The 17731-nt window shown below is 35.7% G+C and overlaps 1 protein-coding gene across 5 annotated transcripts in view; it reads right to left on the minus strand.

The window, feature by feature from the left end:
- The window catches only part of DPYD (dihydropyrimidine dehydrogenase), a 336532-nt gene that overhangs the window by 206212 nt on the left and 112589 nt on the right, over nucleotides 1–17731 (minus strand). For all 5 annotated transcript variants that reach the window (XR_005953933.1, XR_005953934.1, XM_041421778.1 and 2 more), the window contains 2 exons: nucleotides 15162–15243; nucleotides 12660–12747 (listed from right to left, as the gene is read on the minus strand). Coding sequence is in view for 3 of the 5 variants with exons in the window: in XM_041421778.1 (XP_041277712.1) it covers nucleotides 12660–12747; nucleotides 15162–15243 (170 nt within the window). In the remaining 2 variants the exon portion in view is untranslated. The remainder of the gene's footprint in view (nucleotides 1–12659; nucleotides 12748–15161; nucleotides 15244–17731) is intronic.

Raw genomic sequence — 17731 nt, forward strand, 5'->3', positions numbered from 1 at the left:
TGGAGGTGAGTGTGCACCATCATTAGCGCTCTGTGCTCCCAGCTCCATGGCTGCTCTCAACAGAACCAAGGGACGTGACACCAGATCGACAGCCACTGACACACAGCACAGGATAAGGTCACTTTATAAACCAAAGGCACTTTTATAAACTAAAAGACTACCCAGCAACTACAAGACTAAATTGCAAGTACACAAAATTAAAATTTCCATCTACAAGTCATTGTTCATTTTCAAACACAGCTTGAGTAGAGAGAAGAGAATCAGACATGGGTTCATAGGCATATTTACAGGAAACTTTACCAACTTTAATGACACTACCTTTTAATGACTCTACAAATGAAATAATTTTCCTAATTTCCATGTTAAAATTGCATCGTTACATTTTTTCACTCCTACGACATTGCTAGGAGAATTCTTTCTTCACATGTACAGTTGGAAGAGCTGTGTATGATGCCAAATGCAAAAATTTAGGGGATGTTCCAGCATATTAAGTTTAACCCTCATTTCTGTCTCAATGATAGATGCAAGAATTCCAGCTAGGTTGATTTTATGAGCCAGTTAAATGATTTGTATTCAGACCAACATTAAAAATCCCCAAAGTGACAAAGTGTACTTGAATAAAAATACCCTGCTTGTGACATATCCTTTACAAGTAATGTGTTTTCATTTTTCACATGTTGCATCTCATTTATTTTATTCAGGCACACACAGTTGAATCTACAAGATACAGTAAGCTTCCAATACCTTTGAAATAATAAATCATTTCTTACAGATGTTTTCACCCAGTGCAAGTCTGCTGCTCATTAATCAAACATTATCAGTATCTATCACTGCCCAGTGCTAAACAGGAAAGGCACCTCATTTTGAGTTGTGACTTTTATTCACTGGTTAGTCCCTGACCCTTCTACTACTGCATGCTTATTAGAAACACCCACTTCAAGGCAGATCCTACTACATGGAGTTTTAGAAGGGGTGTTATACAAGCAGAAGCACTTTTTCTTTAAGAACCAAAGGAAACAAAGTCAGGCAGCTCTTCAAATTGGCAACACAAATGCAATCAAATTGTCTTCAAAGCTCTTTTCCAACATCTAAGTAAAATAAAACCATGTAATCAAACTATTTCTGGTCTAGATAATTTCATATCTGAAAGGTTGAAATAAATATATATTAGGCACTATGCAAGATATATTTCATTTTTGATAAATTATTAAAATTTCATTTCAGAAAACAGTATGTAGGAAACAATACATCCTTACCAGCATAATCCTGGTGGGGAAAAATCTAAAGAAAATGTTTCAATGTGAGTGAGAAGTTATCTGATAGAAAATTTCAGCTTCCTTGTGATCATTGATATTGCCTGAATTCATGCCAATAATGCCAAATAAAATCTGCTTTATTTCACCTGTTCTACTGGTTGTTACACACATTTTTCAAAATGCTGGAATAGAAATGAAATTGGGTGAGCCACACAACTGCAAGTGCTTAGGAATGAAGATTTCTGTAGCTTCAAGAAACAGCCTGAACATTTGCCAGCAAGAACACAGTATGCTTCCCCACAGCATTTTACAGTACTGAGCACTTCCACAGTCCTTTTAGAGCTACATTTTAATCTTCCAACATGATTTTAGAGAAGAATGAACTCAGTCAGGATGCCAACAGCCAGAGCCCAGAAGTCTCACCCTCAGCAGACCTTCACACCACAATGCTTCCTTCCAGTGATCTATTGTGCTGTATATGATTCATATTTTTGTTATTAACCAAGTGAAAAATTAAAGGCAATGGGCATGCTTCAGGTGAAAAACTACTACCATCTCCTGCCACAGCAGCAATTCACTCAGCTCTCCTTTAACTAAACATTTTGTTTGCATCTTCTACATCTTTCTGAATGAATGCTGAATGCCACACTTATATCTAGAATTATTCACTCTCCAAGGCTGATTAAACATATTCTATTCTTGGCAGGTCTACAGAAGTGACTGAGCTATGATGTGTATTTTCTATGCCTCAATACAATAAAGGGCACATTCAGCACATGCAAAGGCCCATATTTGCATCTGAAAAATAAGAAATTAACTCATCAGTGTAGAGGTTGTATTAAGACTCTTATGTCTCTACAATTTCAAGAGTGCTAGCATTTCAGAACTTTCTTTACTTAGTTTTGTTGGGATTTCCAGAAAAAGTTGTGCACAAAAAAGGCATAGGTTGTAACAATTAGGAGTGATTTCTTCAGATTCTGTCTCCTGCAGGATGGAGTTGTTTTAAATGCAAATTTCCACCAAGCTTTCTTATCAAGCAGCTACTACAGAAAGCAAACGGGCAGGAACTTCACCCCAGCGATTAGTACAGAGACCACAACCAAGTACCTTATGCTTCATGCACAGAATGGTCACTCTATCTCCTCTAACTGCAAATTTCTTTCTGCAACAGACTTCATTCAGTCAAGAACTCAAACTTTGAGTGTAAGGAGACAAGCAATAAAAAACTATAAACAGAGGCTATGTGGTCACCCAAGTATGTAAAGTCTTTTTGAGAACATTTTTTTGTTTTGGAGAGACTCTTATATAACTTGATAAAGTTTAACAAAACATAAATACTTCCAGATCACAGAATATGCTGAGGTGGAAGGGACCCACAAGAATCATCAAGTCCAACTCTTAAGTGAATGACCCATGACAGGCTTGAAGCCACAAACCTGGCGTCATTACCACCATGCTCCGACCAACAGAGCTAATCTCAGAGTCATACATTTCTCGCTGATAAAAATTTGGCCATCATTTTTCACCTAGAAAAGATTTGTGCTGGGCCATAATAGAAGCATCAAACCTGTGTTTACCAACAAACAGAAATGCAAAGATGTCTAAGTCACTTAGGGATTGGAATATTTCCAATGAATTGTGCTATTTCCAATGTCTGACTACTAAGCAATAGGTTAAGTCACTTAGAGATTGAAATATTTCCAATGAATTGTGCTATTTCCAATGTCTGACTACTAAGCAATAGGTTAAGTCACTTAGAGATTGAAATATTTCCAATGAATTGTGCTATTTCCAATGTCTGACTACTAAGCAATAGGTTATCTATAAAACTAGAATAACTGTTTCCTTTGGAAGATAGTTCTGTTCTCATTAGAAAATCCAAGGTATTAGAGAAAAAGCTATAAATATTGTATTAGTTAGAAATTATCTTTAATGCTTAATAATTGAATTTCAATTTAAATAACAATCAGGTACTGACATTTGACTATCTACAAAGTATTAGAATACATGTAAACACATGTATCACACTCAAATACACATTTGTTATCAATGGCTACAAATAAACAAAGAATCATTTCTAACAAAAATAATCCTATGAAATCTGAAGTGAGTTACACGATCTCCTATTACATCAATGGAACAGTAACAAATAAAGCCTTAACAACTCTTAGAAATGCAGTAATACACTGCAAGCTTCTACTTGGTGACTACCATTTCAATACAGTGACAATATTAACATTAAAGATTAATTGGCTGAAATCTGCTGATCTTGAAAATCGTATTATTCTTCCTTTTTCTTCCTATGAAACTGATCACCAAAGATCATTTGAGGGAATATTGAGTTATCACACTAGCTATTGAATGCATTTTCACTTTCTCTAATGGTTCATATTCAGCTCAGGACATTTTTAGCACAAATTAATGAACAATAGCCCAAGGATTTCCAAAAAAACAGCATCAAAGACAACATTTGGAAAATAATTTTCTCTGTTAGATAAACAGATAATTTGTATTAGCATTACCCAAACATTCTAAGGACTTAGTGTGCTTATTTCAGTGTTTTGGTCTTATAAACAATTTTTATTAAAAAATTTACAGTAAATTTAGCATTAACACACTGCAAACTCTAACAGTACAAAAAGTCAATCTTAATTACTATATGTACCCCACACCTTATGACATCACCAAGTGTCAAATTTTGGATATGGTTTCATACTATAAAATGTACACAGAAGACTATCCATGTGACTTTATGCACAAGGAATGACAAAGTTGATCTCAAATCTATAGAACACACCAACATATCACATAAACCCAAAGAAATACTTGTATGCCTCTTACCCTTTTATTTTGTATTCATAAATGTAAGCATTTGCATAGTCATTTTAAATTTCATACTAAAAGCAATTATATGAGTGGCCTATCTGAAAAGTGTAGATTAGAATAGTAGGAAAACAACTTTCAAGTATCATGACCATAGCAAGTGGTTCAAAAGCCTGGACAAAAAGCAGAGACACAGCAGCACAAACATTTGTACAGCTTAGTTAAAGATTACTTGTTATAGTGCACATGTACAATTTTCTTCTCAGATATTTGCTCCCTTTAAAAATGTCCATGGCATTAAAATAAAGAAGGGCAGAGGATGTGCCTTCCCATGACGATGGAGGCTAATGCATTGGACAATACACCTACAAATGCTTCTGGAAGAGGAAAACTTTCCAATTAACGTGTTGACTTTGAAGGGGGGAGTGAGGGATTGCCTTGGGCACCAACTGCAGGCCATTTCAGGACTCAGAAGGCCCTCAGACTGTGAATCCCATCCAGAAACAGTCACTAGAGTGTGTGTGCTCCAAGATAAATGAGGAACCAGAACTGGTTTCAAGCACAGGGTGTTCCCCCAGAATGAGGTAACTGCCTTTCACTGTATCAAACTGCTCCTAAACCAACAAAGGCCTGACTCCTGAGCCATGATGGAAAGGGAAGCAGATGATTGAGAAGCACAAACAACTACTGGGTCAGATGGAAGCCCTGAGCCCTGCCGATGCCCAGCAGTGGCTTCCAAGGCACCACTCTCATCAAGTAGAGAAGTGGCAGAGCAAGATGATCTCCTAAAGCAATACCTAAAATTCTTTCAACATGTACTAGAAATCCACAGCACAGATCCAGTTTTGTCTTAACTTTCATAATTGAATTCAACAAGGGGATACACCCCTTGCTGAGTGGGCAGTGAAAAGAATATGAATTCAGGAACACTACATTTATGAGACATAAATATGACAGGAAGACTGCTTAAAACTTTACTCATTAACACAAAAAACTGCATGTCATCGTCTCACCAATAATTGGCACTAAGTAAATGAGATTGAGATACTCTATTTGTGTATAGTCTTTAAAAACAAAATTAAATGCAACAAGCCTAGGTTTTTAACCAGTGTTTTACCTTTTGCAAACAAGATGAAGGAAAGTAAGGAATTTCTTAAGCTCTTATTTAGATTTTGTATTATGGCAGCCCTCCTATAGTATTAGGTAGAACAATGTTTCAACAAGTGCCTGATTGCATTAAACCCATATGGGACCACACTTTTCTTACGAAAAAAAAAGAGAGCTCAGCTGAAGTAAAGGATATGGATCAACTCACAAACTGCACTTCAGGAGGTTGTTCATTCTGTCTGAATGTTAATGTGAAAGTAAAAAGATGGCAGCACAATTAATATCTGTACATCTAAAAGATAAAAGTAATTGAGTCATGGAGTGAACTTTTGGAAACAACCGGCAAGCAAGCACAGCTCTTTCCTTTAGGTGTAAAGCATTCAAGCGTGTAACATCAAAATAGGAAATATAACATCACCATTTTTTCTTTTTTTAAACACCTCAAACATAAAAATGCTTAAAAATATATGCCTGAATTAAAAAAAAGTGCTAAATAATATTAGATTACATAATCTGCTAAAATATGAAAAAATTAACTACTCTTAAAACAATAAGAATCAAATTAATTTTGTTATTATATTTAATGATCAGTTCTTCAGGCAGACTGTCCAGCATCATGGAATATGACAGAAGAGTGTTTTGTAAAACATATGCAGGAAAGATTGTTATGCTAAGTAGTGTTTGGGTAGGAAAGATAAGTAAGAGCAGAAAAATCTGTGTAATTTACAGGTGCATATCATAAGGATGCCCAAGGGCAGATCATTAGTATTTTTTGAAAGTGTCCTAAGACTATCAATAATAAATAAGCTGTTTTGTGAATCTTAGCCCTAAAAGCTCTCAATTGCCTAGTGCTTTCGATGTATATAGAGGAATATTCCACCAATATCCAGAGCAGTACCAAGGACTAAAGAGCTGAAATAAGAGCTTACTACAAATGCTAATAGTAGAAAAAATGCCCCAAACATAAAAATTCTTGGATTGATGTACATGGTTGGTCTCCAGAAAAGACACTGCATTGGGAATAATAGCAAGTTCAAATTCTTCCATGCTACAGCATGCAAGAACAGGTTCTTTCACAGGGCTCCTTTTTTAATGTAAGTATTTGGTTTTTAATAACAATGCTTTTTAGATTAAAGAGCAGCAGACAATAATGAAAAGGAACAAGTTTTGTATTAGAACCAACTCATTGTATAATTCATTTAGAATATTATTCACATGGGACATGAAGCAAGAAATGTGGTGTTAAAGAAGGAGGCATTTATTCTCCAAGCTGTGAGCCATGAGCTAAGGCTCTCCAGGAGGCAGATTATAAAGAACTCCTATACTTGGCTGCACAGACTTGTGCAGACCTTCTTCCCTGGAACTTCACTTCAGGAAGTTGCAGCTCAGTGTGAAGTTTTGATCCTGTTTTGTACAAAGTGCAAACACATCTATCACTGGCCTTCTCATGGAATCTTTATTTTAAAAAAATGTTTTTTAATTTAATTTTAATATTAGTCTAGGGGCTGTAAGGCAATTATTAACTATTTTAAATTAGCTTTGCCCAGATCCTGCCACTGCTCTTCACCATTGCTGTTCTTCAGATTCCTCAAAGTACTCTGACTTCATGACTCATCTCGATTATTTCATTCTCATTATTTCTAATACCAAAGGCTCACAGCTTTTTGCAGATACATGAATTTGAATATGTCAGCTTGCAACAATAAAATACAATTTCAAGTGTTTTCCCTGGTTCTGTAGCCTTTAATATCTTTGACTGTATACGGATACCAATGCTTAAAAGGCCATTGTCACCATTTAAATACTTGGTGAAAAGCACTTAGTTTGCAAGATTCTGAAACAGTCATCTCCCTTGTCTACAAGGGGCAATAAAATAAACCCAGAAACTATGCCAGGCACACGTTTATTTTGAGTATCTAGCTGATCATCCAACAACATCATTCTTTCCTGCGAAAGACCTTCCAAGGAATTATTTTTCTTCCTTTGTTCTTGTCTTTCATCCGCCTGCCTTTAGGCTTTGGCTTCCCTCCAGCAAAAACTATACAATCTATAAAGTGTCAAAATATTTATGAAATTATAAAATAATACAAAACAATAGAAAAAACCTCCAACAACAGAGCTGGTGATATTAAGAGCCTAAGGCTGCACAAAGCCTGTTCTCAAGCTCTGTCTTTCCACCAAGGTGCACTGCCATTTACATGACTTGTTACATTACCACTGAGACAAACAGCTCTTCACCAAGGGGCCTAACAGCCTCATACAACATCCCAAAGACCAAGAAACACAAATCAACTGTGAAAAGCAACCAATTAACAGATAAATCCAGGATACGTTTTCAAACAACTTTGTCTTTAAATTCCTCCTTTGGAGGAAATTGCAGATGAAAAGAAAAAGAAAACTCAGAAATACAAGGTAAACCAAAACCAGAGAAGCAAGCAAATAAAACTCTGTTCACAACCTGAAATGAGAAGTATTTTGAACATGACATATTTCCTCCATAAATGTCTGTGCTGGCCATGGGCCTGTGGGTCCCATATGCAGATTTCATGTCCTCCAAATTTAGTTTATGAATCAGGAGTACGATGCACAATTTTTTTCCTATAGCACAAGCAAAATGAACATCTGTTCACTTTTTGCCATGTAGGTTTATATCTGTGTGGGTGGGTGTGAACAGAGCTCTTGATGTGTAATAGTCCTCCCATCTGCACACCAGGTGGCACTGCATAGTTAATCAGAAGATAATAACAGGCATGAGGAGATTACTTACTTTTTGGGGAAGAGAGAGTAAATCTATCTCAGAGTTTTTTTTAAAACAAGGTACATTAATGCTTGCACTTTAAAATTCTTTTCTGTGGTGTGTAATTTCACTCCAATCAATGACATGATCTTATTATATCATTGTTTGAATGTGATGTTAATTAACTATGAATGACTGCAATTATGACAAAGGTTCATTCCACGAAGAATTTAATTTATTTTTCTTCTTTTTTTTTAACGTACAGTTTTAACCCTTGTAAGCAGGATATACTATTTAGAATACAGTCAAACAACATTCTGCTTAGATTTGCTTGGTACACTCACCTAACCCATCGTTTCACAGTGCTTAATAGATGTCTGAATACCCACATACAGCAACATTAACTTCACAGCAATTCAGCAGCAGAAGATGGAGGAATAAACAAGCAATCTTCATTACTCAATGAGAAGCTAAGTAGAAAGTTAGTGCTGTAATTTTAAATCTACAAACACTGAAGTTAAAGTGTGCAAGCAATTTCTGGGAATGGGGGCATTAGATTTTTCTTAAAAGTTTACCAAATAAAACAATACTTCAGACTATATTTTTATCTGATATTCTCAAAGGAGAATGTAAATGTTATGATGAAATATTACAGAATAAGACTAGAGGTTTGTGTAAAAGGTTGCAGAAAATATGTTCATGGTGATAGCATTTCCATGTAGTCGTTTGAATGTCACATGAAGAATATCCTTTAAATATTTTGTTCATACATTTTTATTCAATTAAGTAGTTCTATAAAGAAACTGTATTTTATATGAATATGTCATGTATTTTCTCTTTCAAAAAGGATTTGAAATGCTTTGTGGAGTCTTAAAAGACCAAAACACAGAATCCTGTTTTCCTTCCCAAGAAGGCAGCTGAACTTCTAGAAGGATGAGTAATAAAAGCCTGGTATTTCTGCATTTGCTCTGATAGCCATGACAGACACATATGTGTGTTTTGGTTTGGGTTTTCTAATTGGTAAAAATCATATTCCACTCTGAAAATCCATGAAGAAACAGTAACACAAAGCGTTCAGACTGCTCTGTTCCCTGCAGGATACCCTTGGCTGCCTTCCTCTGCAGTCTCTGAGGACCATGTGCTCTCTCCTCTAGCCCCTCACCCCTCCATTGATTTCTCCTTTTGCTCTCAGCATGTTTGTTCTCTGTTGCCCTGAGTCTCTAAGGTGTTTACAGAAGGCAGCAACTGATGCAAGACTTTTTTTTTTTAAAAGCAAAATTTTCAAACTGATTTGTCAGCTCAGTCAAAAATTCTTCACAAACCCTTCTTATCAAAAAGCAGAGCTGATTCAAGGCAGAATACATTGAGTAATCTTTCAAATCAGGACAGGATAGGATTTTTTTTTCTATGCTTACTTTTAGAGGTTGGTTTTAAAACTTTGACAGTTTAATTGGGAGACTTAATTCCTATTAATTAATGTTTGTGAGTAACAAAATAAAGCCAAAAGTTTTGTAGCTGGAAGAGAATTGAAATCCTAAGATGAAAACTTTAAGGCCTAATTCTTCATCTCTAATTCTTAATTAGCATTTTAATTGCCCAATGAAATAAGACTAAGTTTAGAAATTGTACCTACCTATATGACAATGAGAAAAACCTAAAAAAATACAGTAGAGACTCCAAGAATATTGTTCCTCCCATTGTTTAGCTGCTGCCTTTTGTTCCTTTAAAAATTATCACACATGCCATCATCAATTTTGATGTAAGAAACTGAGATTCATGGACTATCCCCTAACACTTATGTTAGCTACAAACTGAAATTGTGACTGCTGGAGAAAACCAGAAGCATGGTGTATCTCTTATATTGCCATTACCCAGCTGGATCCTAACTGCTTAGCTAGGTAACTATGAAAGCTTTTCCTAGGATTTAGTCTTTCCTAGTTCAACACAGGCCTTCATAACCCCAAATTTCACATCAGTCTTCACAGCCTAATTGGGAAAGGTAAGATGGAGGTAAGGTGTGACTCACACTGAACCCAAGAGGTTGTCAAATGTTGGTGACACATACTGGCCACCTGCTTGTTTTCAAGTCTAGTACAAGGTATTTTCTCAACTTTGAGCCAGTGACTACATATACCAGACCTACTGGCTAGAGAGCATCTTTCCCCTTAACATGAACCATCATGGCCTCAATGCTTCAGTAAGAAAAGAATTGAAGCAAAGCACACTTTTTTGTTATTATTCATTTCAAATAAGTCTGTTAACCTGTAGCCTTTTGTGAACTTAGGAATTCTTTACCTCTCACATCAGAAACACAGCAAACAGCTGATTAGAGCACACTTTTAACACTTGTCCAAACAGCTTTCACCAAAAGCCTGTGCTGTTCATTTTTCTTTAATATGGTCACTTGCTAGAATGCTCAAACCTCAGTCACTATGTTTTACCATCGACAGAACCTGCAGTGGAGGACACTTTCCCTACCACACACAATATTCCCACAGGCAACAGATTTTCCCTGATGCACAGCTGTGTGAAAAATAGTTTTCAAAGTTCTCTTTGGAACTCTACCTGCCCTCAGGTAGCTGGTTATTTACAAGTCATCTTCTGTTTCATGAATCACACATGGACTTTTGTACAATCCCAGCTAAGCAAATCTTGAATTCCGTCTCATTTGCAAGACTAAAAGTGTGCTCCTCAAAAATCATATTGCTGCAAAAACATCCTCTCACACTGTACTCTCATCCTATCAGGGATTTCATTTTCTTTTATACACTCATTCACTTCGTTTTTCCACTAACAGGGAAAATTTTAAACTACCACATTTCTTTTCCATCAAGGTACAAATTCATTTGGAAGCAAATTACAACAAAAAATAAACCCTCTCTTTTATGTAAGTAGTTCCATAATTATTTTACCCCTATGATTCAGGGTAATGTTCAAATGTGGTATTTCATTGAATATGTTTGTTCAGTGGGCAAAGAACACAAAAAGAAATGCAGTTCAGACTCATTATGGAGAAATAGCTGTTGCTGAGAGCTTATAAATGCTCTATTGCTTTAATATCGTTAACTTCACAAATATACAACCCCCCAGCATGTCCTCACCCTCACTACCAGTATGCACTTTACTGTCCAGTGGCTTACACAGTACTGAAAAAGTGAGATGACAAGCAGACAGGAAGGGGTACAGAAAGGGCATCATAAATGCAAGGTAGTGTCCAATAATAAAACTTTGTAGGTACACATAATCCTTCATTAGCATTTATACCCTCTGTTTTCTAGTACAATCAATGAACACATGCATTACAGGAGAATTATGCTTCAGATACCTTCTCCTGATTATTAAAATTCTGGCTGCATCCCTTTACCTAGTAACTGTATGGCAAAATGTTGTCTGTAGGCATATATACATATAAATATATTTCTAACAAAAAATATTGTATACTAGCATAGCTTTATAAAGATCAGAAAATAAACCCAGATACATAAACTGAACACTCCAATTCTATGTGAAGTGCTCAGTGGTCATTCTTGCTGACACTAAACTGAACTGTGATTCTAAGCTTCTGAGTCAGAAATGCTGATGTTAAAAAAAGAGGAACGATGCTGATGTTAAAAAAAAAAAAAATTACTGAGAATTTTTTCCTAAGTGCTAGACTTACAGAAAACAAATGCTTATGAGTTAATTCCTCATTGGTGAGATTTCACAATGTGGTTTGAAAGACACAGATGAAAGCAATAAAAAATATAAGTCGCACCATTTGCCTTGTATACAATTACGTCAAAATATGATACACCAGAATTCCTATACATGGAAGTTCTCTAACAATGTGAGTGAGGATTTAGGATTACATAAATCACAACACTCTGCGCTATCATTACACGACAGAATAGACCTGCAAAGCTTATTATACTGCATAACCAGATGGTAAACAACAGTTGTCGTTGCACTAAGAATTACATCTCTGTAATCAATAATAGGAAGGAGGAACAGTTGGACAACTTGTTTCCTATTATGTTCACTTAGGCAACGTCTAGATCAATAAAGAGCATTAAGCCTCATACCAACTGTAGACAATGCCTGCTCAACATGCCTATCATACGGCAGCAATGGGTCCAGCTGTACTTCAAAATAATTGTAAATGGATAATAATTCTAATCTAACATTAAAAAGAAGCAATGATTCGAACAGCAGAGAGATGCAGGACTGCTCTAGTATTAGAGAAGACAGACCTATGATGCCAATTTTGTACAAGTCAAAATCAGCTTATTAACCCACTCCATAAGTACATTTCACTCCAGCCTATCTGAAGGATGTTACACATTTTATATGGATGAAAGAAAAAAAGCAACCAAGCATGATATCACTGGCTTACATATAGACTCAGTAATTGTGTGGGTGTAGTAAGCTGTTCACAAAAATTGAAAACTAAACTTGTGTATCGCTCTAGGCCAATATGGCAATTAATTACAAGCAAATTTTTAGTTCATCCATTTTTAACTATCAAAATAAACAATAAATCAACCCGTTCGGCTACATTCACCTATTACTTAAAGATCTGTAATATAAATCTGAAAATTTCAGTAATCATCTTAAGGCCACTAATTTTAGCTTCCTGATTTTAAAACTTTTCTTATATTCCATACTTCCATAATTCACCAAATTAAAGCTTTAACAAAGATACAAATTCCAGTTTATTCTTAGGCATTATGACAAAACATGGGACCATGAGCTCTTACCTATTCCAATAAAGACTGCCTTATAGCCATCTTCTTTCAGGGTATGGAGTGTCATTCCATCCACTGCAAGGCCTTTCCTAAAAATTATCTGAAAGAATTAAAAACTGCTTGGTAAAAAATGTAATTATAATGAAGCAGCACATTCTGCATGGTAATCTAACAAAGGCTTTCAAAATTATGAATAAGTTTTGATTTAGACTTGCAATTGTTAGTTCAAATTTAGACAAGAAACAGTGTCCATAGTGCAGTAATTGGTGCTCATTTATTGAAAGAAATAACTCACAGCAATCAAAGCACACGTATAATCTATGTTTCTGATCACTTGCTTTTTTGCTTCCAGAAGCAAAAGCTGCAATTTTTTTTCTGCAGTCATTCTCCACCACCAATCCTGCTGTGAGCAGCCACTGCCCAGGCTGAGCACCTAGAGGAGTTGTAAGTGTAAGAGTGTAAGAGACAGGGAATGGTGCTCTCTGCGTGCTCAGGAAACCAACGATGGCTGTCCTGTGCAGAGGTCATGCAACTGGAGATACACACACCTTTTGTTCATCACTCCTAACCCCAAGGCCTTTGAGCACAAAAAGTGTGTGTGATTCCTCTTCTGATATTTCATACTTCTTGACATAGGTATGTGTGTTTTTATCTCCACATCTTAGACTCTCTGAACCTGAATGTTTTCCCTCAGGTTTTTTATATCACATGCGATTTTCCTTCACAAAATGCAGTGCTGTTGTGTAAGCTCTCTACTTTGTGATCTTAACAGTTTAGCCTTCAAGTCACTGTGTATCTTGTTTGTTATTCAATCTGCCTATATTTCATTTAGTGTACTTTTCAGGTTGCTGGGGAAAAAAGGCAGAGGTAACATACATTTTACATTACTTAAAACACTGACTTTCTTTGTCTTTGGAGATTTAGTATAAATTTTATCAGAGGTGAAAAGTCATGTACTATTGCAATCCTTTAAACAATACAGACTCCATCTCACTTGCAACAAAAGACATTCTATAAATAGTCATTACATTTTTTTATCCCGTTCTGTACATATGTTATGAAAACCTAATGAAGGAATTTAAATAGCAATACTATTTCATGTGAGAATTCAGAATACTTCGAGGGCCCAGCTCTGTAATCCTTATCCAACTGACTAATTCTTACTAATTTCAGTGGAATTACTTGAATAAACAGCAGTACTGAGCATTTACACAACACAGCACCTTCCACCACAGATTTGAAATGCTTTAAGTAAACATCAGAAAACATTTCCAGCTTATGGAGGTATAAAGCTAAGGTAGTAATTTAACCAGCTTGCCAAAGGGTCAATTGCAAAACAATGGCAGAGCTTTGAAGCAAATTTACATTGAGATTCTCTGCTGCACTCTAGAACCACAGTGGACTTGCAGGTCAGGACGACATGGTGGCTCTATCAGTCCACTCTGGAGACCTTGTCGTAACACGGGGCCCTGGGAACCGAGGCTGGCAGAGGATTTCCAGAAGTCTGTGGCCGGAAATTTTGCCTAAAGGTGTCTCAGTGCTCTGTTTAACACCATCCCTAACTAAAACTCCATTCTGTCAGTCTTTTCAAGGGTTGCAAAAGGATCTTTAAAATAGAAAAACAAACCTGTAGCACTTCAAACCCTATCTTGCATCTTACCAGCATTTTTGTAAAACCCAGGCAGGATAATGTTCTCACTCAGATCTTGTGACAACAGTCTAATGCTTTTACAAAAAGAATCAACACAAAAGAATTCAATCCAAGAATTTCTTGCTTCATGGAAGGCTTTAGTAAGGTGTTAAACATAAAGTATCCCTCCTGGTACTTAAAAATTTCATCCAGTGGTACATTCTAAGTTTGTAACTACTATTAAAATGTGCAACAATTTTAAATACTATCTAAATCTTCAGCTCAAGTGCTAAATTACAATAAATCGCTGTTCCCACTATCTATAAACAACACACATTTATTTAACAGAATAATGCATAACTATTGCTTTCCAAGAAGTTGAATAGACTGATATTGTTTATAACAGATGATCATGTTAACACTTTAATTTGATGCATTTTATTATAAAATTAACTTGGATGCAAGACTGTATGATACACCATTAAGAAAAAAAATTGGGGAGAAAGAACAAAAGAAGAATCAAATATGAATGGTTTAAGTAGTGCCAAACTTGCATGAAAAAAACTTGATTAAAAAAAATCAAATCATTCCAATAGCTACATTGAACCCCTAAAGCAATTTAGGAATTTGTTTCTTACAGACAATTAATCACATGCAGGCATTCCAGATGAGTACTATTGATTGCCCTTTTCCAAACTAGTGGCATTCAGACAGGAGACAGACAAATGCCCTGAGCAAGAGGAAGCATCTTCCTGCCTCTGTCTAGCATAGCTTTTAATCGTTCTTTACTAATGTGCATGACATTTTCCTGTTAATCTTTGGCAGAGTTCTTGTTGTTTTTTTTTTCTTTGAGCTATACATAGGAAGGATATATTTTTCATTACCTTCACTCCAAGATCCTTCATAAGCTCAGCTTCAAAATTCACTACATCATATGGCAAACGGAACTGGGGGATTTCAGACATACTAAAATAAATAAAAAATTGTTTGTAACCATTAGGAAAATATTATTTTAAAATTTATTATTATTATTTGCAAAAAAAACTTATAACGTACCTTAGTTAATTTTGACATACGTGAATGGAAATGTGCTGAAATGCGACTCGACTTTTTTTAATCATTAGAGTGACAAAAAAGCATTATTCATCCAATGCTAAAAATATAGGCCAGAAAGACAATACCTTGAGGCCAACACTGCCCACTCTTGTAGGTAACTAATTAACATAGGTTACGTTTGAATTCTCAAGGACTTCAGCTCCATTCCTTTTGTTCACCAGAATATGCAACACCAAGCTTAGGATACCCATTTAAAAAAAGACCTCGTGGCTACTGAAAGCAAAGTGACATAGCAATCTTTCATTAAGCTACCCAATACAAGAGTATCAAATTTCCCATACAATTTTTTAAAAGTAGAACATATGCTATTTTGAGCTAGGGTATTTAAAACTGTACCTCCATTTGTACTTCATCAATTTTTAATTATTTTTCAGAATGGACAAACATTTTATCAGCTGTTGATTTCATGTCTGTTTTTTGACTTAATGTTTACTAACTGGCATTTTTTCCTCCCGGGGAAGATTAGGAATGACATCTTCAAGTTCCCAGAATCACAGAAGGTGAAAACTGCAGTGCCAATATAGAATCTTGGTTTATATCTACTGATACAGATCTAATATATACATATATTTATCTCCAGTGAAATGACATCTATATATGCCAGTTCTAAACTCCTACTGTAAAACATGTTGCAGATAAACACAGCAAAGTTATATTTTAGATACTTTTGTTCAATGAAGATAAAAACCTAAATATGCAGAAAAATAAAGGCTTCTCCCCACATACTTCTAAGCTTCAAACAGTCTAATCTGTTTTCAAATTAATGAACCTGTAATATCCATAACAAAGCAGAGGCACAAGAGATTTGCTGCAGCTTATTTTACATATTGATATTGACCACACCATCTTTAGCATCCAACTTTGACAGGCCAGAACAGTTTCATTCCTTTTAAGTTGCATCAACTTTAATTATACTGGTAAGAAACTAGTGTTCTTTCTCATTTCTAATACTACCCTTTTTACACCTTTCTTGACCAGTGTGCAATGAGAAGTGTTGTAAATATCAGATATAATGAATGTGTCAATACAACTTTCAGGAGTCATGCTAAATAAAGGTGTCTGAGGCAGAAACTAATGTATCAATATGATTATGCAAGAGAGATTCAGTAAAGAAATCCAATCAAAAAAGAGGAAAGTTCTATTTTCCAGGCCACCTATGAATTTGTTGGAGGCCTGACATCTCCACAACGTGCTCCCAAAACACTACTGGTTGTGTTACATCACTGTCAGAATTTGTAAACACTTTTTTTTTTTTTGCTCTTATTAAACACTTAGTTTTATGCTGTGAGGTGTACCCACATGCATGCACATTAACTGTGAAAATAGGCTTTTTATGAAAGCCAACTATACATCAATAATTTTGATGCAATTTTTTGCAGCAGCAGCAGATGGTCTCTGCCTCTGCAATGGAGAGACAGAGGGGCAAAAGAAATGGGGCAGAGATGGAGGAGAGATGCAGTGGATGCAAAGTGTCCCACAAATTCACCTCAACCTCAAATTTGACTCAAGTCAGAGGTGCTTGGACAGGTGCTTGGTGTTTGTCAGCAACCTCAAATTACTGCTGCTCAAGGGACAACTCTTTGGCCTAGTGAGAGAAATATTGTGGTACATTGTAAAGCAGTGGCACAGATAGGAGCAAAAGTAGTAAAGCTTGTTCATGGTCTCTAAGCAAGAGCATGGTATGCTCATGCCTACTCTACTATAAAGCATAAATTTTACACAACTGGTGAAATGTAGGAAAACCTGCCCATAAATATGAAAAATCCAGACATGTTCACAGAAGGATGGATTTACGTTATATTTAAATATCCCACCACAGGAATTGCAATCTCTAGACACCTGTTTAGTGCCACAATATTATGAAAATTAGCTACGATGCAAGAAAGATCCTAATCAAAAACAATTGGAAAAAACTTTAAGAAGGCAAAACCACTGCCATTATAAACAGCTGATTCCAAATAAAAAATTGATTTGGTCTTCTTAGCAATTTGCAATAGTTTATGAAGCCTTGAAAACACACCCATCAATAACCTAAATTTGTTAAAAGATGTGCTGCAAAGACTTGGAAATGCAATAATGGATGACTGCTGCCACAGGCCAGCCCCCCTTCTGTTTCAAGATTAAAATAAGGACAAAAGGAATTGATGCCCTTAAACCACACATGAGCATTTCTACAGTGAATGGAAGTAAAATTTGACCTTGATTGATACACGTTAAGACTCAAAAATAAAAAATACATTTTAAAATACACTCCTCATCCATTAAGGGTACCAACAGAACAGGCAAAACTCTGTGTAAGGTTTCTTTCATTACAAAAAACAACAGGCAAAACATTATT

The sequence above is a fragment of the Onychostruthus taczanowskii genome, unplaced genomic scaffold (genome assembly GCF_017590055.1).
Source record: "Onychostruthus taczanowskii isolate IOZ18803 unplaced genomic scaffold, ASM1759005v1 scaffold7, whole genome shotgun sequence".
Taxonomy (NCBI): Eukaryota; Metazoa; Chordata; class Aves; order Passeriformes; family Passeridae; genus Onychostruthus; species Onychostruthus taczanowskii.